This window comes from Hypomesus nipponensis, chromosome 11, assembly GCF_054491055.1.
Source record: "Hypomesus nipponensis isolate SF chromosome 11, ASM5449105v1, whole genome shotgun sequence".
In the NCBI taxonomy this organism is placed as follows: domain Eukaryota; kingdom Metazoa; phylum Chordata; class Actinopteri; order Osmeriformes; family Osmeridae; genus Hypomesus; species Hypomesus nipponensis.
The window spans coordinates 13,790,561-13,815,317 of NC_140371.1; the positions used below are offsets into that span (position 1 = coordinate 13,790,561).

General features: G+C 39.9%; 2 protein-coding genes and 1 long non-coding RNA gene across 15 annotated transcripts in view; 1 reads left to right on the plus strand and 2 right to left on the minus strand.

Annotated features, from left to right (window-relative positions):
* Positions 1-67: 67 nt before the first annotated feature.
* Positions 68-4,590, minus strand: LOC146268229 (serine/threonine-protein phosphatase 2A 55 kDa regulatory subunit B delta isoform). The gene is made up of 10 exons (XM_084709475.1): positions 4,419-4,590; positions 4,112-4,186; positions 3,448-3,545; positions 3,047-3,212; positions 2,825-2,937; positions 2,531-2,708; positions 2,210-2,374; positions 1,459-1,628; positions 1,148-1,239; positions 68-975 (listed from the first exon to the last, which is right to left on the minus strand). Exons 1-10 carry the CDS (start codon positions 4,423-4,425, stop codon positions 696-698), a joined length of 1,344 nt encoding a protein of 447 aa, XP_084565601.1. The 5' UTR covers positions 4,426-4,590; the 3' UTR covers positions 68-695.
* Positions 4,591-8,781: 4,191 nt separating this feature from the next.
* On the minus strand, positions 8,782-15,014 carry LOC146268230 (uncharacterized). Its single transcript, XR_014768893.1, has 4 exons — positions 14,945-15,014; positions 13,133-13,272; positions 12,932-12,987; positions 8,782-9,321 (listed from the first exon to the last, which is right to left on the minus strand). It is a non-coding gene; the product is annotated as an uncharacterized LOC146268230 (long non-coding RNA).
* A 141-nt stretch (positions 15,015-15,155) lies between these two features.
* LOC146268231 (transcription factor COE3-like) overlaps positions 15,156-24,757 on the plus strand; it is a 68,289-nt gene continuing 58,687 nt past the window's right edge. For all 13 annotated transcript variants that reach the window (XM_084709912.1, XM_084709920.1, XM_084709916.1 and 10 more), the window contains exons 1-6: positions 15,156-15,825; positions 16,091-16,247; positions 16,574-16,637; positions 16,846-16,901; positions 18,635-18,708; positions 20,336-20,404. In XM_084709912.1, coding sequence (XP_084566038.1) covers positions 15,695-15,825; positions 16,091-16,247; positions 16,574-16,637; positions 16,846-16,901; positions 18,635-18,708; positions 20,336-20,404 — 551 coding nt within the window. In that variant the 5' untranslated portion in view covers positions 15,156-15,694. The remainder of the gene's footprint in view (positions 15,826-16,090; positions 16,248-16,573; positions 16,638-16,845; positions 16,902-18,634; positions 18,709-20,335; positions 20,405-24,757) is intronic.

Genomic DNA, 24,757 nt, shown 5'->3' on the forward strand with positions numbered 1-24,757 from the left:
ATAAACACATGCAAAGCAATAAAGAGCATCATGATGTGTTACATAGTTCTAAATTTGAAAACACATCTGGAGTTTGTGTTACTTTTATTAGGTGGATGACACCATTAAGTGTTCTTGGGTAGATACAGTTAGTGAAATAATGTTACTAAGTCGAATGGTGTCAATTAGGGATGAGGGATAGCAAGGTGTTGAGAAAAGTCCGTTTTCCAAATTGATGACAACCTGAATACATGGTCATTGGGGAATGTTAACAGGTAGGCCTACAGCACACCAATCCATGTATCATAACGGTCAAAAAGTGTCGTCTTAAGGTGGTATGATGTTGACAAGACGTCATTCCCAGGGCTCTTTAGAGTTCAGTCATTAAATAATGAAACGGAGGCTCAAAAATGTTGACAAACACCAACGTTCAAGAGTTTGACCTCTTGTGATGGCCATTCCATTGTTTTGACCAAAGTCTGTTTTCTGGGTCTGAGGGTCTGCATTGGCTTGTTACCAAGGACAAAAAAAACAGGCATCAGACCCAAAATAAAACAAGCCTACTGATCAACCTCTTGCAGCAACAAAAGGAGACAAATGCTTTCAAATTCTTCACCAGGACAACAAGGCTGTTTCTTCTTTAACAGACAGACAGGTAGGCTTAACAACGCAAGAACGGAAAAGCCTGGTCATTGAAACACGCGCTCAACTCCTTGTTAGTTGATTTTGTCCTGGAAAATGTACAGGTTGTTGGTGGCCGCCACGGCGATCACATTATCTTTGGGGTGCCAGGCTGTGTGGAGGATCTTCTTGTTGAAGTCTAAACTGTCCACGCTGATCTCATCCTTCTTTCTCTTGCCACCAGTTGACACCTTGCGTGATTTGAGGGTGGCCCTGGGTTTGCTGCTCTCACGGGACGCCTCCAGGGTGATGTCCCTCCTGGTGTTGCGGTCGAACATCCGGAAGAAATTGTTATAGGAGCCGGTCATGATGGCACTGAGAGAGAGAGAGGCATGGCATTTGAGAGATGGCATTTGTTTCGACATTTAAGGCTGTGGATGTTTGTATCATCCACTTATTTTGGCAGGATAATCAAAATGCTTAAAGGACAAGTACAACAAGGCAGTTCTGCTGAAAGACAAACGGTGAGAAAACTACTGGGGCATACCTGTCGCTGCCATTCCAGCAGCACTCAAATTTGTCAAATATGCAGTCATTTTCATACAATGAGCACAGTTTGCTGCGAAGGTATTCATGGACCTGGAACAGAAGAAAGTAGAGATTTACTTATGACTTAATTATTTACTTCTTCAGTTAATCATACTACTTAAATGACATTGTTGACCTTAAATCTATTCCTGGGGAATTTGATGACTGATTGACAGAAAGCAATGCATTTTTCAAAGCATATTTAACCTTACCCAAGGCTATGATACTGTATGTTGACTTTACATGGACTAAAATATACAACTAGCGTACCTGATAGGTTTCCACTGGCCTATTCTCCATGTTGAGGTCCCATACTTTGACTGAGAGGTAGTCCCGTGTCATCATATAGCGTCCGCTGTGACTAAACTTCACATCTGAGATGGAGGAAATGATTTCTGAGAAAAATGACCGGCTGCTTGGGTCCTCAGGCTCCTCAAAGACTGGGAAAAAGAGAAAATAGCCATCAATATATATTTGATAAATTCCATGTAGAAACTAGAATCAAACTTTAGCATAGCATTTTCTCTTTAGGCCGAATCCCAATATTCTGTCTCACCCCTACCCCTTACCTTACCCCTAGCCCTTGTGTCTCAAAACTAAGGGGTAAGGGATACATAAACCTATGAAATGAGACACCACTTGGTTACGGTTCCGTATATCGATGTCTCCAAAGCAAGTAGTGTTATGCACCAATATCAAACAAAATTTGCTGCTAATGGAGTTTAGTTAAAACTGTAGACATGCATGGAGTCCATTCAAGGCTAATCAGAAAAATGCGGGACTGTTGTGCAAATCAGCAATGTAACGTAAGCTTAGCAACTAGCGATTTTGAAAAACGTTCCAATTAAGAACATGGTTGCAAATACATGCGTACAGAACTGTGTAGAGCACAAAACAAGACCCCTCGATCAAAAAGAGTATTGGGACACCACTTACTCTCACGTGACCGCGGAAAACTAAGGGCTAGGGGTAAGACAAGAGTATTGGGATTCGGCCTTAGTCTCTTAAGAGCCATACTCACACTTAGTGTGCCTGTCACAGAGTGCTGCAGCTCGCATGTCACAGAGACGGATGGTGCCTTTGCTACTGCTGTACACAAATACATTACATTGGTGAGGGTGGCACTCAGCAGCTGTGATCACTTCTGTCAGCTCCTCCATGTTGGCCGGCTTGATATCTACAATATCTGGGAACACCCTGTTAAGGGCAAGCCATGAACTATCCATGTAGTCACTATCATACATCTCAAGCATTGCTTGAATGGATACTATTGTATTAATACAGACATCAGCTAAAACACCAGCAATAGGAATTGAACCAGTCACTTTCTGACAAAGGATACTAAAACTACGGTCTGTGATCTCCATGTGCCACAGGTTTATTCTTAGGTCGTCTGCAGAGAGGTACGTTTCATGATCGCTATTTACAGAAATTGAATTAATGTGATAGGTGTGCGCATTTGCAAAGATCCTCCTTGGGCTTGCTTCTACCATAAGGTCCATTGGCATTATCACGGGTACCTGTGGGTATGAAACAAATTCCTTTTAAAAAGCACAGGTTTCAGTGTGAAGTTTTATTGCATTTACAATATCTAGAATATGTGGTGAGACATAAAAAGGCATCCACAGTAGCATACCCGCAGTGAAGTAATTCTAAAGGGATCTCTGAGTCGTCCATCTTCATCTTTTAGGTTGTAGCCTTCAGCTCTTTTGTCTCTTTCACTAATTTTCCACAATTTGATTGTTTTATCTGCACAAACATTGGAATGCCTTTTGGTAAACATGATTCCCTTTTGACAGTTAAAACAAAAGTTATAAGTAACAGACTAGATCATAGCAAAAGCTAAAAAAGCTCTTACCATTTGTTGAGAGTAGAAAGTGAGCAGCGTTTTGTTGGGGTAACCATCTTATTTTGTTAATTTTCTCCTCAATTTCTAAACTTTTCAAATAGTCAAACTCAGGTTCATGACTCTGAAAAGTGCTGTAGACATTATATTCCCCTCTCAGGTGTGGTCGATTCTTCGACTAAAAAAAAAAACAACAAAAAAACACAAAAGACATTTGCTGATATTTCTCATTCTCAACATCGAAGGCTACATATACCATGTTACAGCACTGGTCAGAGAATGGAATGGAAGGAAAATGTGCTGGCCTGGATGATGACCCATATAAAGAGCTGGCTAGACCTACATGTTCCTATGTGGAGTAGTGGGCTTCTTGCCACATGTTGCATACATGTAGCCTGTAATTAAATGCTCACCTCTTCTTCATGTTGAAATATGACCACTCTGCCTCCCTTATCACCAGTTGCAAGCAGCTCCCCAGAATAATTAAACTCAACTGTTGAGATAATATCAGCTGAAAGAAATAAAATGATTTCAGTAATGTTCCTCATTTGCATTGAAATGTGTAAAATACATTGAGACAACATATAACACAAATAACCCGGAGCCTATACACACAGAGAAGCATATGATGGTGAAAATAAAACCCAAATCTGACTGTACTTCATAGACTAGTCATTGATAGAGACAAGAATAGAGAACAAGAGACGTCACTTGTCATACATTCAGACGCAGAGCGATGACGTCACTGCTAACGAGCTATTGATCAGGGTGTTTGCAAAAAATATTTAATTTAACAACAGGCTAGCTAAGGTCATACATTATTCCAAATGTTTAGACAAAAATGCATGCACTTGACATATTTTCCCGTTATCAAACATCAGAGATGCTTGCTACCTTCGCTAGTGATTTGAGACATCTGATCTGACAGCAGCGAACAGCACATATTAGCTTGCTAGCTTAGCACATGTAAGGACTACAATGTTTTATAATCATGCTCTACAGTTCCAACACAATTACCCCTGCTATAGAGTTCTCATTGGGGCCTAGAATCGAAAATGTTCTGTTGCGACCACTTACCTTCTGCAACATCTTCATCTATTGCCCCTTTCACTTGAGAAAAACACCACTGAAAATCATTTCCTCCTGCCACCCCTGCAACATATGAGTGAGGCGTCAATATTGTGTAGTTTACAAGCCAGATACTATCCATTTCTTTTCAAATTGATTTATTGAAGATTTACTTGATATCAGACAGGCCACAATGCTAGCTCTCTGACAGATACAGCTACTGGCTAACGTTGGTTAGCTAGCTCACTTATCTAGCTCGCGAGCTAACTTATGTAGTGATGCCCTGCTTAAGCCCAGACTAAACTGACTACCTTACCGGCCATTGCTTCATTTAGCGGTTATTGCTGTACACAGCGTGCACTTGCAATGCAACTAGCTGGCGTTGGCCAAATTGCTTGTAACATCCACAATCCAGATGAGCAGTCGGCCTCAGATTCTCAAAACCACGGAAATTATCTGTGATTTTTTCCTCCAAGATGGCGCACAGTGCGTGACCGTATGACGTCATTTACACATGTTCTGAGTTGAGCCCGAGTCACCCAGCATCACTCTCCTTATTTCATTGCGAGTGAGCGGTTGTTATAATGTTCATTTAAATTGACAGGCATTAAGTATCCATCTATCCATCTATCGACCCATCCATCTACCCCTTTATCTCATTATTCGACCCAACCCCTCTGCTATCAGCTTGACAGGTCACAATATCAGATCACCACTTCTTTCAAGAGTAAATAAACCCCTGCCTTAGTTTGTTTAAATATCCACTTAATCTGATATGCTGTTCAGAAACTCTATCCGTACGCTATCCCAATGGATCTGATTTATTGATAGTATACCTGTATACCACCCAGATACATGTTATATTGAGATACATATCTAGATAAGGTATTTATATAGATATAAGGTTTTTAGACAAGGTGGGAATGACATCTAGTGGACATTTGGAGACCTATCATTTACTGACTGAAATGACTAGGGAGAGAAAGAAGAGAAAATTACATAACCAAGGTCATGAAATCACCCATTATCTTATTACCAGGTTGAATCATTACATACATGGGCACAACATACAGCACACTATTAACCTAAGACCTGTTAAACATTCTAGATACAGGTCAGGTTAAGAGCAAGTGTTGAAATCCACAGAACCAACTACACAACTTTCAAAAAATAAGATACATAAATACAATTGATAAACAAAATAACATTCCAATGTTCAGTATTAGCTATGCTATCATTTTGAATGATTTTATATGGTGTGACAACATTAGTTCTGAAACTCAGAAAATGAATTGGAGAAATCAATCAAAACAAGTCCTTTTCTGTATGTGGCATACTGTATAACCTTAATCAAACCTTAAACACTTACATTCACACACTTGATTAAAACTCTGAATTAAAATATCTGATTGTGATTTACACAATTTACAATTACATTTTATGGGAAATAATTTGTTGCAAATATGAACATTTGGAAATCCAAGTGTTGTATACGTCGAGCCTTTGTGGCCCACATCTTGGTTGTTGTAACTGTGTGTACTGTTGCTACACCAGGTAAGATGAGGTGTTGCCTTTATTCCAAGCCTCCAGTAACACCACTGACTCTGATAGTTCCCCTCTCTACTGGGAATTCATTATAAGACAGCTAGGGGCTGCTTGTGGAAGGTTACTGTGCTGCCTGTATGTTAACTTGTCGCTATCACGCAAGGCAAACATGTGGTGCAGCTGCTTTCTCTGGCTGTGGGCTACCTGGAGAGATTGATTGGTGAACCCTGTGTTTTATCCAGGATCAGAGCCACAGTCAGTAGACATGGCGCCTCCGGAGAAGCAGCCATTTTCCCAAAGAAAATGCACCTCATTACCGGGACCCTTAAAATGAAGGCGTATTGACATAAGTTAGCTTTTTTTGTGAATACATCTTCCTACAGTATTTACAGTCTTCAGTGCCTAAATAACAAACCCCACTCATCATCAACACTTTTTGGTTTCTTTTTATATCACGACTGCATGCACAGATGCACTGTCAATGAACTTTTGATTGAGATAATGAGTATAGCATACACTGTATGCTTTGATTGACTTGTTATGGTCCCAAAACCCAGATAACAAATATCCGACAGACATAAATACCATGTTGACTACATTCAGAAGGTTGCATTTTACAGAAATGTGATGCATCAAGGGAGGGTTACCCAAAGTACCATAAAAACCAGTTAATCAAACCTTTCACGCTCCACTTTAGAATCCATCTCCATCACACACACCCATACCCCCTCGACACACACTCCCCCCCCACCCCCATCTCCCTCTCCCCCGGTCAGTCTGCACACTGGACCTTTCTGCGCTGCTCTGGGGCATGAGCCCTGTCCAGTCCCTCAGTCTTTGCACACACAACAGCAAAGACAAACACTATCAATTATTCAGGACCCACTCTTGTTTGGCTTCTGTGCTATCTTATTATTTCTCGATTGTTGCTGCTAGACTCTCTTCTCTCAGAGGGAGAGGAATACAAGGCCTGAGGATTAGGGCCATGCCCTGCTTGGTAAATTAACACTGATAGTGGAGAAAATCTACATGCATACCCCTCTCACTGCATACTCACTATCCTCAAGGAAGAACCTCCCGGGTCTCAGGAGCTCTGTGAGACCTAAAAACATGTTTTGTTTGTTTGCATGATCTTTGCATACATGACACTCGCCTGTGCCCAGACTATGGTCATCATTTACATTTCAGAAGCAAGCGAGATGGAATGTCTATGGCTGCTTATCCTCAGTTAAGTACAAAATCTACAAATCTCAATGAGGGTGAACTTTTGTCTATGATTTACTAATCGCAGAGGATGTCATTCTTCAATTTGCAAATTATCAATAATATATATTTTTAACACTAGATGGCACTATGGCACTTATTATTTACAGTTGTTCATATTTGTGTGAAGGAAATGAAATGGCATGCACTGCTTTCATTGTCTTTACCTTTACAAAAATTAATATGTCACATACAAATGAGCCAATGCGTATAATCTTCTTTGTTCTCCAACTGGCCAGGGTAGTAGCATCCTTACACACTTTGCTTATGTCATAGCAAGTGCTTGGTGTTCAACCGTAAAATAACATTTTAAGAAACATGATGATATTATACATTTATAACACTTCATGACACACCTGTGTCATCAATTGTACCCCTCAAGAAATATATTGGACAAAAAATATGGCACAAACCTTGCTGTAATGATAAGGTGGGTTAAATTGCACTTGTATCTTGTCTTCAAACAGTCTGGCTTTCCTCAGGGGGAACAGTGGAGTTCACCAAGACTGTTTCTCTAATAACACTCCTCGGCAATGAAGCATCGGCTCGTAACACACTGTAAGCTGCCACAATATAGGACAAGTATAAAGGGCTTAGCAGCTAATAAAGTAGCAAGTCTTCAAATCCATGTCAGAGGAGCAGTGTACCATAGGGACCTTTCGTAACTCTTGTATGGAGTATGCAGGTTCACCTGCAGAGTAAAGGTTACACGTCCGCATTGAACTGCTCTGATCGGATGAGTTGCTTTGAGCCCTGTCAAGGCTGTGTGTTTCATTTGTGTGAGGTTGTTATGAACTAAAACAGTAATGACTTTAAAACCTCATTTTAAATCACTTCATGAGACAACATGACCGATGAAAAGTGTGTTTCATTGTGCTTTTAGCTTTTCCTCCTAGATTTGCATGTTGTCTAACTGGTGGTTGCTTACTGTTGCACTTGAAATAGTGTGTTCATTTTCCTTGTCCACTTTTTCATCAATACATATAGCTTCAAAATAATAAATGGGCTGCGTTTTCGTGGTTAGTTGTAGCAAGCCTATCAAAGATGATTAAAGGCCTCTCAGCAATTATCTACAATTGCTTTATCTTTATTCCACAAATGGTCTCTCTCTCTCTCTGTCTCTCTCTGTCTCTCTCTCTCTCTCTCTCTCTCTCTCTCTCTCTCTCTCTCTCTCTCTCTCTCTCTCTCTCTCTCTCTCTCTCTCTCTCTCTCTCTCTCTGGTGATGCTGTACCTGAACATGGACACTCCTCCAGCATTTCCACCCACTTTGTTTGTGAGTCTTTGATCCACAGTATTCCAGTTAAAGTTACACCCATGTGCTGCAAGTTGAAACTTCCAGCATTGTTGCTCAGGGGAACCTTATACCCGTGGCGCCTTGTGCTTTTGTCCTTCCCTTTAGCAACAGAACTCTCCTATGGCATGGGACAAAGGACTACTCACGACACCATTTTATGATCTCTGTGATGATACTGTTTCCTTTTCTTGCTTGTTGTTACCTAGATCTACTTAATTTTTCTTTCTACTCTAAACCAAGAAATTCATATATATGTATGAATACATTTGCCTCCCTCTCTGATAAGTTGTATAGGCATGGCAATTGTATGACGACAAGTCGCTGATGTTTAAAATATTCTATAAAATCAGTTTGTCTGATGAAATAAAGTGATGGGAGAGAAGTGCAATTTGTATAAATGGATTCCGGACTGAATATTTCCTCAGTTATAAAATAATAAAATAAATAGTCATTGTATCCATGTTTTACCTTTACCATCACTGTTCATATTCATTCCACTAGATTAAATGAAGGTTGATGTCAGGACAATTCTCAAGGTTTACCTTTTTTATTCATGTGGGAGGCATTGCCCTTCCCCTTTAAAAGGTAGAAATGAAAACTACACCATGTACACAACTGTCAAGAACAGTTGCAAAAGTAATTGGAGAGAAGGTATAAGAGGAGATTAACACTATCTGATTCAACAACCGCCATTTGAAATGTTCTATGAGTGAAACGTTCATGACCAAGTTAATCAGTTTAATATTACTTACAAAAACTACACCATGAAACAAATGTTCAGACCATATGTGTTTCTCCAGTGTTTCTCTACATTTTTCTTGAAACGGTATACGGACGTGGGCCTATATGGTGCTTGAAACTGCACTTTCATGCTGTAAGTAAAACTCTGTTTCTGTTGAATAAGTCATACACACACAGTAGCATCTCATGTAAAAGGAGTGTCCCATGCATTAATACCTTAAATGTTTACATCTTGGGTCTCTGACAAAGTTCAGGGTTGACATTTGAGATGCACGTGGGTGCCCTTTTGCCTTCATGTTGCAGTTCTCCAGAAAATGTGGTTTGGCATGTTTACATAGGATTTCTTCATCTTCCTTTTATGCCCCCATGGGCCATCTGTAGGTGAGAGGAACTAAGATTATGATCCCCTGTTTCTCTGAGGGGCTTTTCCTTATGCAGACCCTCACAGATGTCGACATTTGGTTAGGCGGTGTTCATAGAAGCCCTAGATTAGCAGCAGAGCTTGGAAGAGTCTGTTTAGGCACAGTTATACGAGTGGTTACTTTATTGCACGTAAACAATACATATTGTGGTGTGATATAGATCTTTGTGATTATTTAAAAATTATAGGATGTTAAGTTCAAACTTAAAATTAAGCACTGTTTATTAATTAGGACACTTTTAACCTTGTCTTGGTTTTTAGTCATAGATATTTCTGGCCAGACATTAAGATAGAATCAAAGTGCCCAGCAGATGGTGAGATATATGTCATAATACTATCAAATCCAAAAGGAATTGAAGATGGAATCCCATATTGGAGTTCTCCCCTCATCGCTTCATGGCATAATCTTCACAGGATTTTCACAGCAAAGTCATTGAGAATTGCCTAGCACAGGGACTACTTATCTGGGGCAAATATGGTTTAAGGTTGACAATGCATCGACTGCGTTTATGTACATCACACTCACTCAGTACTGTGAATGTTTCCCAGTGAGCGGGTGGAGCATCCTCTCCTGAATTCTATTTCTCTTCCCACGTCCCAGCGCTGCCGTGGAAAGTAGGCCAAGAGAGTGCCAGGGCGTTGCTTTTTTAAGATGATCAGTTTGTCGGTGTGTTTTTGTGTGTGCTCAGAACAGCTATTCATGTGGCTTCACTCTGTAGAACAAAGACTTGCATTATGCCATTTGCACCATGTCCAATGGCAAAGAGGGGGAAATCGAGAGGTTGGAAAATCAGGACAGGGCTCTTAAGTGTAGATGAAAAGATAATGCAGAATCTCATTTTTTTATGAATTTACTTCCTCTTTTCCACGTCTTTGTTTGGGCAGAAGGGTCCCTTGCTGGTAGCATTCAACTGCTAAGCAATACTCTGATTAATTTTAACTATTGATGTCCTGTTTCAGCTGACATAACCATCAACCTTGATTCAAACCCACATTCACTTTTGATAGCTTCTGGCTGTGGAATATTATTGGTTCAATTGTTGTGGATGTCAAATGTTACGCAGTCGTACTTTGTCCTACCTTCCTACTATTTTGGGACAGTAAAATGTGTGATAGAGTCAACTGCAACCTATAGTTTATTTGTCAAGCTTTATTTTGGCATACCTGACATAAATTATTTGCATGAGACAACGGAGAAATAAACCCATGCACAAAAGCAAACATCAGTAAACATATCCCAAAAGAATTCCCAGCTACCTCAAGTACAGACTGTGACTTTAACAACAGGTTACATCATACTATTGAACAGGTAAATTCAAGTCAATTAAACGTGAAAACAATGGAAACAAGTGACAGGTATGAATAGATCAAACTTTGATTGGTTCTATTAATGATTTAGACAATCAAATACGGACAAACTATTAAGATAGATTGGGAAAATACGTGAACATTTCTTTGACTCCTGTAGGTGGGGCAATACCACCATGGGTCAGTTCCAGCTTATTCAAGGGCTTCAATGAGACAGGGAACGTTTTCTACATAATTTCTACATTGAAAACACCATCTGAATCAAAGCACGAGCGCATACGTTTTAATTCAACATGTGTTTTGTTCTGAAGATGTCAACGTTTATATAAACTGGTTGCTGGTGTGTTTAAATTGAGAAAAAAGACTATTTAAACAGCAAAACTAGCCATCAACATGACAGGCCTACTTACTTTGGCCTTCAAACTGTGATGGACATTAAGAAGACATGCTATATGAAACGACGATACCTAGAGGTATATGGTCGTATGTATTTTGGACTAAATTTCCAGGGGATGTTTTAGATGTTAATAGCCCTGAAGTGGTCTCGGTTTCTTATTTAATTTCTCTCGCCTTCTTTAAATGTAATTCGCCCGCAGACTGCGCCGCGAGGCTCTAAACCGCGCAGAAACTCTCTCATCATTTCCTCAGCAGAATGGAAATGTAAATTGTGCGAGCGGGCAATGCCCTTGACAGAACTCACCACTGCACACAATTAATGAGACCACTCTCTGACTGAAGTTCACGAAAATGTGATGTCACAGTAATGCAGGGATATGTCCCAATATTAGTCTACAGAAGTAGTTTACTATATATATTTTATCATTGTAATAATTATTTATAGGCCTAATAATTTTTTTCCATCATCACTATTATGATGATAATAATAACGTAAACATGTTTATTTTTAATTTGTTTGCAACTTTTTACTTAAAACGAAATTTAACTATTTTATGAAAATTGTATGGTGCTATGGCAGAGTGCAATAGATCAGACTTGCCATGTTTCTTTTGACATATTTAAGCAATACTTTCAAAGAGACTAAAGCAAACATCCCCATAAAATTGCGCATTCTTCGAAACAGAAGATTGTTTTGCACATTGAATTCAGAACAAAGGTATTGTGGTATTTAGAATAAATGTTACAAGTCTGTGCTGTTTAAAAAAAGAAAATTTGATTGAAGACCAGCTGGCCCAAATCAACATGATGATCACAGTAACCAAAGAGGGGCGCTGTCTATCAACCAATTCGGACGTTAAAATTGAGGGCAGCACCGTAAACTCAAATGTACACTGGTAGGCCCAGTGTACATTTCTTCAATATAATTATTTTTGGCTATTTTAACATTCTTTGCATTATTTTAGGGGAAATAGACTTATTTGTGTGAAAGTCTAAGTGTATCAAGGTTTGGCTTGTCGAGTTTTCAAAGGTTGTTTAAGGTGTTATTTGTTTTGTTTGTCTGGTTATAGGTTGTTGACTATTTATAAACTTGAAGCCTATTTCTAGCCCATTCTTCTTTTTTATAATATGCAACGCCAATTTCTGTCACAATCGTTCCACTTGGCTCCTATTTTAGAACCATTAGGCCTCGGTAAAGGCTTGAATAAATATGAAGTCTGACCTAAAAGCACTTGATAAACAAGGTAACCCAATCAAATTGATTAACCTAGTACTAATTAGTGAGAATATTGCCCAAATATTTGACTTTTATGCAGCAAATACGTCACCCTTTTTATCATTCAGCGTCTTATTTTCACTTCTTAGAACACATGATGAAGGTGGTTTAATTTTGATAATCAATTGAAACAGGTTCAAATAAAGAAAATCCTAAAGTAAGCCTACATATGGGCAGCTGGGCAGCGGCCCTCTGATTGACTTTGCCTTGACATCTGGGAGGCCTGCTGGCCCGTGGCACGCGCATAGGCTGATGTCGCCATTTACATGCAAATTTATAGAGATCATGAGGGCTTCGCCCCGTGAATTCACACAAAAAGAAGACGTCACTCTCAATACGGAGGAGGTTGGTTCCTTCAAGACGGGAGGTCTTGGAAGTCATGGTGCACATTTTTATTGATCACCGTCAATAATTCAAAAAAGTTTGGGTGTAGGGCTTCCCCAAGTTCATTCACTGTGAGCGCCACTGATTAAGACAAAACAATACGCGTTTAACTAGTCATTAAACTGGCCAAATATTTTGTCTGCGTGGTGATAAAAAAATAGTGCTCTTTTAGGCCTATCAGGAATCTTGTTGCCACTTACCTTGAGTAGCCTATAACGTCTCTTAAAATGTTCCTCAAAATTATTTTTCTTTAAAGCTGTATAAAGATAAAGTGAAAAAATGAAATATAGAAGCATCTTGTTATGCACCATGTTATAAACATATATTTAGGCTATGCTTGGCTACAGAAAGTACGCTAAGTGATTTAAATATTTATTTTATTTTGAACGTGTGATGCTTACGTTCACCTAATGATGAGAGCGCATTTTCCACGGTGTAAAGCCCACCACGCAGATGATCCCGCAGAATGAGCCGAAACGGATTCAGGCTCCGCGCCTCTGTGAGGAGCAGCTGACTCCCTCTCTCCACGTCCAGATGGCTCCTGCACACAGATTTGCATTCATTTTCCTCTAATATCTTCTGAAATAGCGGGACAGCTGCATTTGTTGTCAAATACGGTTTAAACTCCCTTTCAGGATAGCATCGTTACCTACGTGACGGGTGTGGAGATCCATTTTCCCTCTCCAGTCAACAGTATCAGAACTAAGAGGATTTGTCTCAAAGTCTCCTAATTTGATAATCAGATTTAAATCGCCTTGGTGCGTGTAATCAGGGGTTAAGTTATAATAAACGACTTGGAGCCATGTGCAAAAACCACGGTATAAATTCATTGAAAGATGGGTTGGCGATGCCAATGTCACAGCCACATTTTCACAATTTTGGTTTTTGATTTATTTAATGTGTTACACCTTAAAGAACATTCTTATGTTTGGATTGACATCCTATTGAAATTGAAGTTGTCTCAAAAAATATCAAACACCATGCACTCATTATCACCATGTGACGTGGAAATAGATTTTATCAAAAGGTGAAAGCAACAGATTATAATTCACTTATCTTTGGCAGTAGCTATTAACCCTCACACCATATTGCTTTCTCTCTCTCTCTCTCTCTCTCTCTCTCTCTCTCTCTCTCTCTCTCTCTCTCTCTCTCTCTCTCTCTCTCTCTCTCTGTGTGTCTCTCTCTCTCTGTGTCTCTCTCTCTCTGTGTCTCTCTCTCTCTGTCTCTCTCTCTCTGTGTCTCTCTCTCTCTGTGTCTCTCTCTCTCTGTCTCTCTCTCTCTCTCTCTCTCTCTCTCTCTCTCTCTCTCTCTCTCTCTCTCTCTCTCTCTCTGCCCCCCCTCCACTCACATAGAAACACATACACATTATCCCGCTATCCCCCCCAATGAGGCGCATGGATTCTCTCGGAATGACATGGTCAAACACGGCCGACAGTGCTTTAGTTAGCCTAGAAAATTAAAACCGAGCGACTTCTTTATTGTGAAACACAGAGTACACAATGCAAATTAGTTTGTTAGTGTTATTATACCTGTTCAAATCCAATAACTACCAGGGTCAGGAAATATGCTCAGACAAATGTAAAGGAATTGAACCAGTGAATGATTGATAGTCCACTGCATTATCATGCAGAATGTAGCCTATCGTAATTAAATCCCTAAATACTGTTGTGGCCAATTGTAACAAGAAATACTGGTTTTAGTGAATGATATAACAGGCGACTGTACTTGTTTGGCCCAACGAATCTATAGCTGCATTGACTTTAATTTCAGAACACCGAGGACTGTACAAAGCTATAGGCTACTTATTTTACTTAACATACTGTTCGGATTGTTGTTTTTCGATTTCAACAGGCTAAAACTATACAAGTATGTATATAGCCTAATTATTGTGTGCCATAGGCTGCTTGTCAACTGTTTTTGAAAAATAAATAAGATTTAGACAATATGCAGTTACAGACCCATTATAACTGTTTTCGTTACAAAGTCTTGTGAAAGAACAATTCTTTATCAACGCTCACATTTTAATACCTTACATTTCTCAAGGCCTGATTCTTTTCAATAATTAAAGGTTATTGGAACACTGAAAACTGCGTTCACAATATTCATATAAAATGTTAAATATGACAATGATTGAATTCTGTTTAATTGTGATCGGATTTTGAATGATGGTTACACCTCGTTGAATTTTCATAACATAAAAAAAATCAACTCACCACATTGCATGAGGAAAGTGGAGCGAATGTTCTCAGATTGCTTCTATGGGGCTGTTCTCGTATAGTCGAGTGCCGCTGCTTGACAGGAACCGTCAGCCCACCATATATGGTAAAAGCTACGCCCCATGAGCGTCATATTCTGACAGAGCCTCTCCCGTGGGTTTAGAGTTTTGGCTCTCGGGAAAGATTTCAGTCCTCGGGGAAAGAGGGCTTAGTTTTGCATGTTCCCATCCATCCTGCACGACGCGAAAGGCCCCTTATCCACCTCTCCTGTGTACTAGGAACACCTCTACGGTGATCAGCCTTTGCCTGTGTTTGTCTTGTGGAGAAGCAGCACCTTTTCAGGAGTGGTTTATTCAACTGTGTCCTAAAGGTTTTGGATGCGGTGCTTCGGGGATGTTGCCACTTTGAGAGCATCACCCAAACACAAACAACAACCATCGATTTTTCTGTGAATAGGAAAACCAAAAAGGAACAATAGCTACAAAAAAAAAAAAAAAACTTGTCGATTGAACAATTCACTTTTCCAGTCTGTGGATACCACTCTTACTAAGTACAGCACTTTGAGAATTGTTCACATCGTTTCAACCCAGGACGGACTGAAGAGGGAGGCAATACCTGTGGACCGGGTTTTCCCTCGCAAGTCTGATACGGCTCTTAATACTTATCCTGTAAACCCTGAAGGATAACACGTTTGGACGCTTATTCGGCAAATTTCGCAGGAGGCTTTTTACACGTAAATTGTTCTAAATGTTTGGGATTCAGGAAACTATACCGCGGGGTGGGACAACGATGAAGGAGGAACCGCTGGGTGGACTGAATCCAGTCCGCTCATGGATGCACACAGCTGGGGTGGTGGATGCGAACACAGCCGCCCAAAGGTACGCATGCCAAATCATCTGATTTTCTCACGCATTCTTCATATCGACCCTCAATCCCCTCAATACTCTGTATCAATTACGGTCTCCCAATGCCCCCCTTTGGCTTTCCCCTCTTTCATTACATCAGATTACCCTTATTGTGACAAATCAAGAAATCTCCCGTACTCAAACGTGCTACTGCATCTCCAGTGTTTTCATCAGCTCTCATCATCTTTCCCCCGTGCCTGATACTTAACCGAGATGGTTTCTTGTCTTTTCCCCGCAGCGGTGTTGGCTTGGCACGGGCACATTATGAAAAGCAGCCGCCTTCCAACCTCAGAAAATCAAATTTTTTCCATTTCGTCTTGGCGCTGTATGACAGACAGGGTCAACCAGTGGAGATCGAACGGACAGCCTTTGTGGACTTTGTGGAGAAAGATAAAGTAAGCTACATGTTTTAGAACATCTCTTGAGTAATTTTATGATATTTTAAAATTTAGCTGGAATATAAAATAAAGTAGTTCATTCAACTTAAAATGGCTGTCAGTCTGTTAGGTGTCAACGCGGATAATCACATTTGATCTCAATATCTTATTATCCCCTTTTCATATAGCCTATACACTTTGTGAATAACGGCCAATGAAAGATAGAAAGATGGAAAGATAGAAAGATAGAAAGATAGAAAGATAGAAAGATAGAAAGATAGAAAGATAGAAAGATTGAAAGATAGATAATAACTAAAACATTTTCATTTGCTGACAATTTTCAGGAACCTAACAGTGAAAAAACTAACAATGGGATACATTATAAACTACAATTATTGTACAGCAATGGTAAGTGAAATGCTTGACGATTAAATGGTTTTGAAATTGTAGACTCAAAATAATACTAATTGTAATTTTCATGATGTGTGATAGCCCATGTATGGTATTTTATATAAATTACGATTTATATAACTTATGGTACTAATATTTTAAGGAGTGTGATTATAGAATTAAAGCTTATGTTCCAGTCCTAAAAATGCTTATTTTTGCACCTTAGGCGTCAGAACAGAACAGGATCTTTACATACGGTTAATCGATTCCATGACGAAGCAGGTAAGGTTACTCTTGTATTCATAAAGTACCTCTTACCCACTGGAGACAGTGGTTCTTCTACCTGCACTCTTCACAACCCATGCAAACCATGACCTTTAGGGTATTGAATGTGCTTTTGAGATGTGTTTACAATGTATCAAATAAAATCACATTACCTGTTTAACAAGAATAGACAGTATAGCCACTTTTGACGTTTGAATCTCGTCAAATTCATTTTATGTATGCTAAAGTTAGCGTATACTCACACATTTCAAATATACAAACTATATATATAGTTTATAGTTTGTATATATATATATATTTTTCAAATTGTATTTATTTTAGGGAGATGAAGGCTAATTAATGTTTTATCGACACTTGTTTTTAGTTTGCATGTAGGTTATAGGCTTTTTAATGAACTGATATAATTTGTTTGATTTGAGAGTTCACATACAGAGATTTTTCAGTGGCTTCATAGCCTAGCATACCTATCTTAAAATAGAAGCATACAGGTTTAATATAGGCTATATTTGTAATTTATTAAATTAGCATTTGACATAATCCCCAAGGTATGCAGAGACTATTCACTAAGTTAATTACAATAGACTTTCTTTGAATATGTATATATATTTATATATGTATACATTATTATTTTATTTAAAAACGTGTGTCATCATCTATAATTTACTATAGCTGATACATTTGAATAGAGCCGTAAAAGCCTCCACTACTCACAAGGAAAATTCCTCTGCGAATGATGTGAGTCAATGACGCAGAACAAGCAGTTTATGGATTTCTGTTTCTGCAGCTGCAAACAGTGACATAAATCAAACCAATACAGATAATAGTCCGGTGCTTAACAAACAAAAACAACGTAATGTAGGCAACAGGTTCATTTAATGCTATTTCTTTTATTTTACAATGACATATTTAGATGTGAGTGATCAGTTAAAGTCCCCCTAAAGCTAAGATAGCACTTTATAAAAGCAGCGAAGTTTTGTTACATCTATACTTTGATAGAGAAGTGCTTCTAATTTACAATGCCTGTGTAGGCTACGTCTGTTATTGCGTTGTATGCTCACTAAAAGGGAGCAAAGTGTCTCTCTTGCTCCTTAGAATAGAGAGAAGGAGGAGGGATCGAGGGAGGGAGAGCGGCAGAACTGATAGCTCCACACCATCTGTTTCAGCCAATGCTCAAAAATTACTCAACCGTACCGCCAGACACCGCTTTTTATCCACAGAAAGATCATTGTTAGCAGCTCAAAATAAACAACAGATTGCCCATTAACACTTTCCCCCAAATATCCACAGATTATAAGCATATTGATGACACTTCTTATTGGATCACTCTTTATTGAAATCTCTAGCCTTCAGGCCTCTACAAAATCCCCAAAATGTTTGTAGCTACATATTAACATTTTATCTCTTAAAATATATTTTATATTATGCTACGTTTTAAAGAAACTATGTTATTAAGCTTCTACAATGTTGACAGTTGTTAGTATGAGACTTTTATTTTGTGGGACGTTATTAGGCCCATTCATCGCCGGAAAATACTAATGTAGCTTACCTGACGAATTTACAAATATGTTTTAAATTAGTTTGAATTAGCTAAATAATATTAATAATAATTAGCCTACGTTAGAAATATGGATGCAAATGCAATGGTATTTAATAGTTGGGTGCTAACAGTCCCTGTCTTCATTTGTTGTATTTGACCGTAACCGCCACGTATTTCTGTATCATTCTCTCAGGCCATTATTTATGAGGGTCAAGACAAGAATCCCGAAATGTGCAGAGTTCTTCTCACGCATGAAATCATGTGCAGGTAAGCGATTTTTGCAATAACACTCATATGGTTAACCCTAATTCTGCTGAGAAGGATATTTCCTCCTAATTTTCTCATCTCTTGCATTGGGGTCACGTTCAATCCAAATTCGATCGACCACAGGCCTCGAAATCTCTTAAGGATCTCGAATACCTTAATTTCCAACTATGCGCACATTGGCTTTTGCAATGGTATGAATGTGACTCGAGCTATATGAATTTAACAATTGGAAAAAGTTTAGCAGTATGCAAGGCGGAGACGATTTTACACATTGCTACTTAATCTCAATGTACACTCACAAGAACCTTGGAAAGGTTTTACGGTCAGGGCTGGGTCTATGAAGTCTGTTGAAGTTTGATGCCTGTTACTCTTTTAGAATCCGGTCTCGGTTAATCCCACCTGTCACCAATGATCAGCTACCCTATTAGCGTCTTTAACCACGTACATCTCAACCTCTCATGTTGCGCTGCTATTCAGCGGTGTCATTGATACTAAAAGGAAAAACGTCTTTTGTTGTTATTGTTCAGCTCAGCGTGAGCTTTGTGAGAATTGAATTTGGATACTGTCGGTTAACCTTTTCTTTGTTACACCAGAGCATTGTTGAAGTTATTGGTTGAATCAAGAGCATGCACAGCATAAGAAATAAACATGAATTGCCTTATGCAATGAAATAACTCATCCCTCACGTTCTGTGTCTTAATGCATCAACCACTTATTTGTGACGCTTACAGTATAACATGCTTGTGCATCAGAATTTGTTGTTGTTTTGTTGTTGTTGTCACTGAAGTGCATTTAGTCTATTTCAACAATGTTGCCCATCAACAGCAAATAAGGCAAGGAGTGTAGCTTTATGTTGGTATTCCAATGCATTTCTTCAGAGACAACTGCCATCAAGCAAATTATTTACTTAAATGTCCAAAAGTGATACCTGTAAGTGTTTCTCAACATAGTATCAAAAGTATTTTATACTGTATCTTAATGAGGAATGAGCTCTGAAAATCATAGTAGGTTTGCCTAAAGGATTTGTTTTCATCTCCTCACCAGACTGCATCAATCAATAGCATTTATATATGAAGCTATGCATGTAGCTAGCTATATGTAAACATTTTTTTATGAAAGCAACAGTGGTCTATTAATGTTTTACATTATGTTTCAATTAAAAACCCTGTTTGAACAACTGAAGATATATGTTTAGGGAGATGATGGAAACATGTGCTGGGGATAGATTAGTGCTTTTGAGGCCATAATTGATAAATGCCCTGCTGAAATATTGGTTGAGGGTGGCATCTTGCATCTCCACCAGAAATAGCAGCTTGGCAATTAGAGGTAAACAAAAGCTGAAGCTGTGAAAAGTGACTCCCCTGTCTCCTGCCTCCACCCCCCCCCCTCCCGCCCCCCCCCCCCCCCCCTTCAGCACCGAGGCAAGCACGACAACATGTTGGATTTACATTTTATATCACCCCTCAGGATCAGTGAAATAGTAAATTACGTGTACAGGAAATATCATATCAGTCCTTCTTAGTCCAAAGGGAAGACCATTTTTCTTGGATCTCGTTATCTGTGCAGTGTTTTGTAGAATCAGCCACATTGTTTTGATCTGAAACGCATGCTCTCTGTTTGTCTCCAGCCGGTGTTGTGACAAGAAGAGCTGCGGGAACAGGAACGAGACTCCTTCAGACCCTGTGATCATCGACAGGTAGGCCACTTTCCCCTCCATCCCTTCACTTTCAGCGTTTGTGTGACCTGTCTGTCAGAATCAGTCCTGTGTCCCGCTGGGGAGGGACTGCATGAATGAATGAGAGAGTGAGCGAGTGAGCAAGTGTCTGAGTGAATGAGCGACCAAGTGAGCAAGCAAGTGTGAGTGAGTGAGTGCATGCAGTAAGAATTTGTGTATGAGACCTCCCCCTGTGGGTGTCTGAGCGCCCAGGTTTGTTTCCTAACTTCGACCTTATGGTCCACTCTGTGGGAACCGTGGGTGTTTTTCCGTGTGAGTGGTTGAGGGGCGTCTTTCCCAGGTTCGATGCTCTCTGAGGGTCGGTCGCCACCTGTATAGGGTTCGTTGAAGCACAGGTGTTCCAATCATTGATGCATCTCACTGGGAATTCTCCTAATTAGCTGAGGAGAACATGGATTTTGGCACGGAGCCTCTTCCTTTGTTAAAGTCTGTTCTGTCCTTGCTTACATAGTTAGCGGGTGTTCATCGTAACCTGTTATTGTGATCTATAATGTGGAGGTTATGATAAAGTACATGGTTTTGTAGAGTATCATCCTGTCGGAACAGTTCGGTGAGCAGAGAACATTTAGGGATGCAATGTTAGATTTTTGGTGCCCACTTTACTAAAAGAGCTCTCCACAGGTTGTTATTTCATTCAGAGCATTCAGTGTAGACTCCTTCATCTTTCTTACCCAGACAACAGTATGTGTGTGTGTGTGTGTGTGTGGGCGGGGGGTCTGGTGGGGGTGCGGGGTGGGGTGGTATTTTCAGCATTGGATTTCAATGTAACTCTCGCCATGGAGTGGGGGGAGAGACAGCAATGCTAATGTTTGACTTGCCGGAATCACTGTTTGCTTAGCAGAGAATGCCTGGTATCTGACAGAGGGGACAACTCTCTTATTAGTAATCAAATAGGGCTGAGCAGTTGTTGCCGCCACTCCAACAGTGTCTCATGCATCAGGAAGTAGGAGCTGCCCTGGGAGTCTAGATGGATTACCACAGCTACTGCTGTCTGACGACTCGCTGGTGACACACACATGCGCCCTGCTGCTGTTGACCATCGCTTTGTAGTGTTGTAAGAATGCAGACGGCATACTTCACATGGTGTGACACAAACCGATTCGGTATGGCGGCGTTTTGGTTAAGGAGGTCTGTTCCAAAATCTCCAAAAGTAGTGTCTTTGTCCGGTAATGAACTGAATGTGTGAGGTTAGGAGGATAACGTGAGACATGTACTGTGTTTATCTAACTTCTGCTGCTTTCATGTTGTCTTTGTGTCTCCTGCCGCCTTGCCGGCATCGGGTTTCACACTCACATTGTTCTTCAATCTGCGGGACAAAACATGTAACACAAGTACAATAGCAAAAAAAAATGAACGCACATGGAATTAAAGTCAAGCAAGAGAGAACAAAAACAAGGAAAAGAGTGGCGGCTGGGATAGTGTAAGCTCAGCTAGCAGAGAAGGCTCCGATTTTCATTGTGACGAGCCTGAATAGCAGCAGAGTATCCCTTTCCTCACACAATGAGCGTCTCTGTTGAATCACAAAAGCATATGTTCCTCATTAGACCCTCCCATTGTCTCCATGTCGTAACTATGAGCCCATCAGCTCACCCCCACAGACCCACGGTGCATCTTACTGGCTGTGGAAGAGCAGGCTTGAAGAGCAGAGCGGCAGTTGTGTGAGGTGGCTGGGGCTTGACACTCTGACTGAGGTACACATGTACAACACATTGACCTACACAGGGACATTTCTGCCCCAATCTTTGGGACCATTTTTACCGAACATATGGATAAGCGTTCAGTTAAGCCTGTGTGTTTTACAGTCACTTTTGTTACATCTGTCATTTTCTCATGCAAATCATCGGAGGCACCTGTGCTGGGGTGGCTGCTGGCTAAGACTGATTATTTCCATTACATGTGAGCAGAGATGGGTGATTCAAGCCTTATTGTGGAATCAGGCCTGTATCATCGGCCTGTAATTAAAGTATAGATCTAGCTGCCTTCCATATTTCCTAGAGAAAACAGTAGCATTGCAATCCTTAAGTAACAGATTTGGAGTGAATCATTGATGGCGTTCTCTGTAACATTTTCCCAGATGGTACGAGGGGAAAGCGCACACAGCTAGCTGGCATCTAGCAAGACATTAACTGGCGTTCCCATGGATCTGGCATATCCGACTGAGTTTGGGAAACTTATCATTCCAAATGTGTCCTATTTTCCTGTGGTCAAGCCAGACATCTGTTTACCCTATTTTCTCCCAGAGTTAGATAAAGATTTTTGCTTATATTTTTTAAAGAGGAAGGTTTCTTTTTTTTAAAGTTTATTAGATATAATCCTAACAGCTGTCACAAAGTTTCAGCACTGGTTGGGTTTTGAATATTTCACAACTTACTCTCGATGCTGTTACATTATTCATATTCATTTTTGGAGAAGGACAGTTTGTATTTATGTATGTATGTGTGTGTTTAGGAATTTCCATATATCTTGTGTCTCCTGCAAAGAAAAATATTACATATCTTCCCAACACTGTAAGTAAACATAGTTTCCTCTTCAAATGAGGAAATAGAAATGTTGGAAACTATGTTGTCTCCGTAAGACACAAATTACATTTCGTTACTAATTGTATCCATATAGCTATGACTACAGTATTTGTAATTGGTTACTATAATATCTTCCCAGTTATGAAGTCAGTGGTGAAACGGATGTCACATCTATAAGCTAATGGTGCCTTGAAGTAAGTGCAAGCATAGGTTTACTCAAGCAGTAATTTGAGTCTGGAGAGTTATAGTGATGAGGTGCCCAATATCTGATTAGGCGGTTTCCTCATTTACTATATGTGTAGAGCAGAGCAAGCCAAACATAACTCAATTTGCGATGACTCTCCAAGCCTGGTATCTGTCTTCACTCTCTCACATATTGACTTTGTCTTCTCTCATGTGAAAGATTAGATACATTGTTCAGGCTTACACATGGATTTTGTAATAAGAAGGCACATGCTGTTGAAAGAGAAGAGAAAATGACTCATTCTCAATGTCAAAGTTCATAGGTCACACAGTGCTCCTTGCGCTGAAGAGATGCAGCAGATTACTTGTGAATAGCATGCAAGCCGTGTACTTCTCAGAGCAAATGCTGCACCTACATGAATCTGGAATCTAATGTATGTTCATACGGCTTAACATCCTGTGTCAGTTTAATCTCTTTTTCAAAGTCTGACTGTGAAGAAGACCAAAACATGTCAGGTCCATTTATTACAGCGTCAACGGCACTCCCTTTCACTTCCTGTCACAAAGGTCAAAGGGTACTGACCTTTGGAGTACTGCCCAGCCACTGAATAATTCATGACATTGACTTTTTTTTTCTTCTGTTATTTTGGTCAGCACACATGTCTGTGCTGTGGAAGGCTTTTATTCGTTAAGCTCATTTGAAGAGGCCTCTGTGCACCTGTTTGTGGTATAATACAATTTCATTTTTGGCCTAATGTAAATTTTGCTTAGCTCTCTGTTATGTCCCTCATTAGCGAGCTGTATTTTCCAAATGACATTGCGTAATCTTTCATTTATTGGAACACCTACGAGGTCATATCCCAGAGTGCACTAGCTCGTTGTAGAGGTTGTTTACTGGTAACAAAAGACTCAATGTTTGACCGGCTCAACTGTGGTTTCTCTTCCTTTCTTACAACAAATAGGAAAATGTGTGGGTTCCCATCTGGTTTTTGCAAAAGCATGATTACCTCCAAAAGCTGAACAAATGCCAGTATTTATAAGGTCAGCTCTTTCTGTGGAAATGTGATGTAAATGAGAAACAGCGAAAGGGGACATTAAACAAAATTAAATTCATTGTCTCCTTTAATGTCATTTACATTTTTGGCTAAGCCCCGGACTGTCATAGAGGATTTCTGAAACCATTTTAATTACACTTCAGCTATGGAAAAGAGGGTGTGTTTTCATTGAGGCAGTGTTTTGATAACCCGCACAGAGAAGTCTGTTTATTAAGTACCTAAATGACACATTTTCACAGCATCTGTGATGGTAATTAATACTGCACACCAAGGAAGTATTTCCGATCTTCTACCGCTGTCTGTAGTGCGAGTGAGAATGATGCAATGCCTAAGTCACAGGCACTCTGTGTTGTTATGGATGTTGAATGCTGCAGGTGTTTCTCCTGGATGTTTTGCATCAAACAGCACATCAATCAGACTCTGAATGTGGGCTTGAAGTGTTGTAGTCAAGTTGATGAAAGTGCCTGAGCACGGGTTACACACGCGTGTACACGGTGCACACGCACGCACGCATGCACGTACGCCTATGTTCGTGGCTCAACCATCTTTCCATCTTG

Excerpts from the sequence above, each read along its gene's own strand:
- LOC146268229 (XM_084709475.1), bottom strand. Across the intron at positions 3,213-3,447 it reads TATTTCAACATGAAGAAGAG|TCGAAGAATCGACCACACCT; the intron begins GTGAGCATTTAA and ends TTTTTTTTTTAG. Across the intron at positions 1,240-1,458 it reads GGCCAGTGGAAACCTATCAG|GTCCATGAATACCTTCGCAG; the intron begins GTACGCTAGTTG and ends CTTCTGTTCCAG.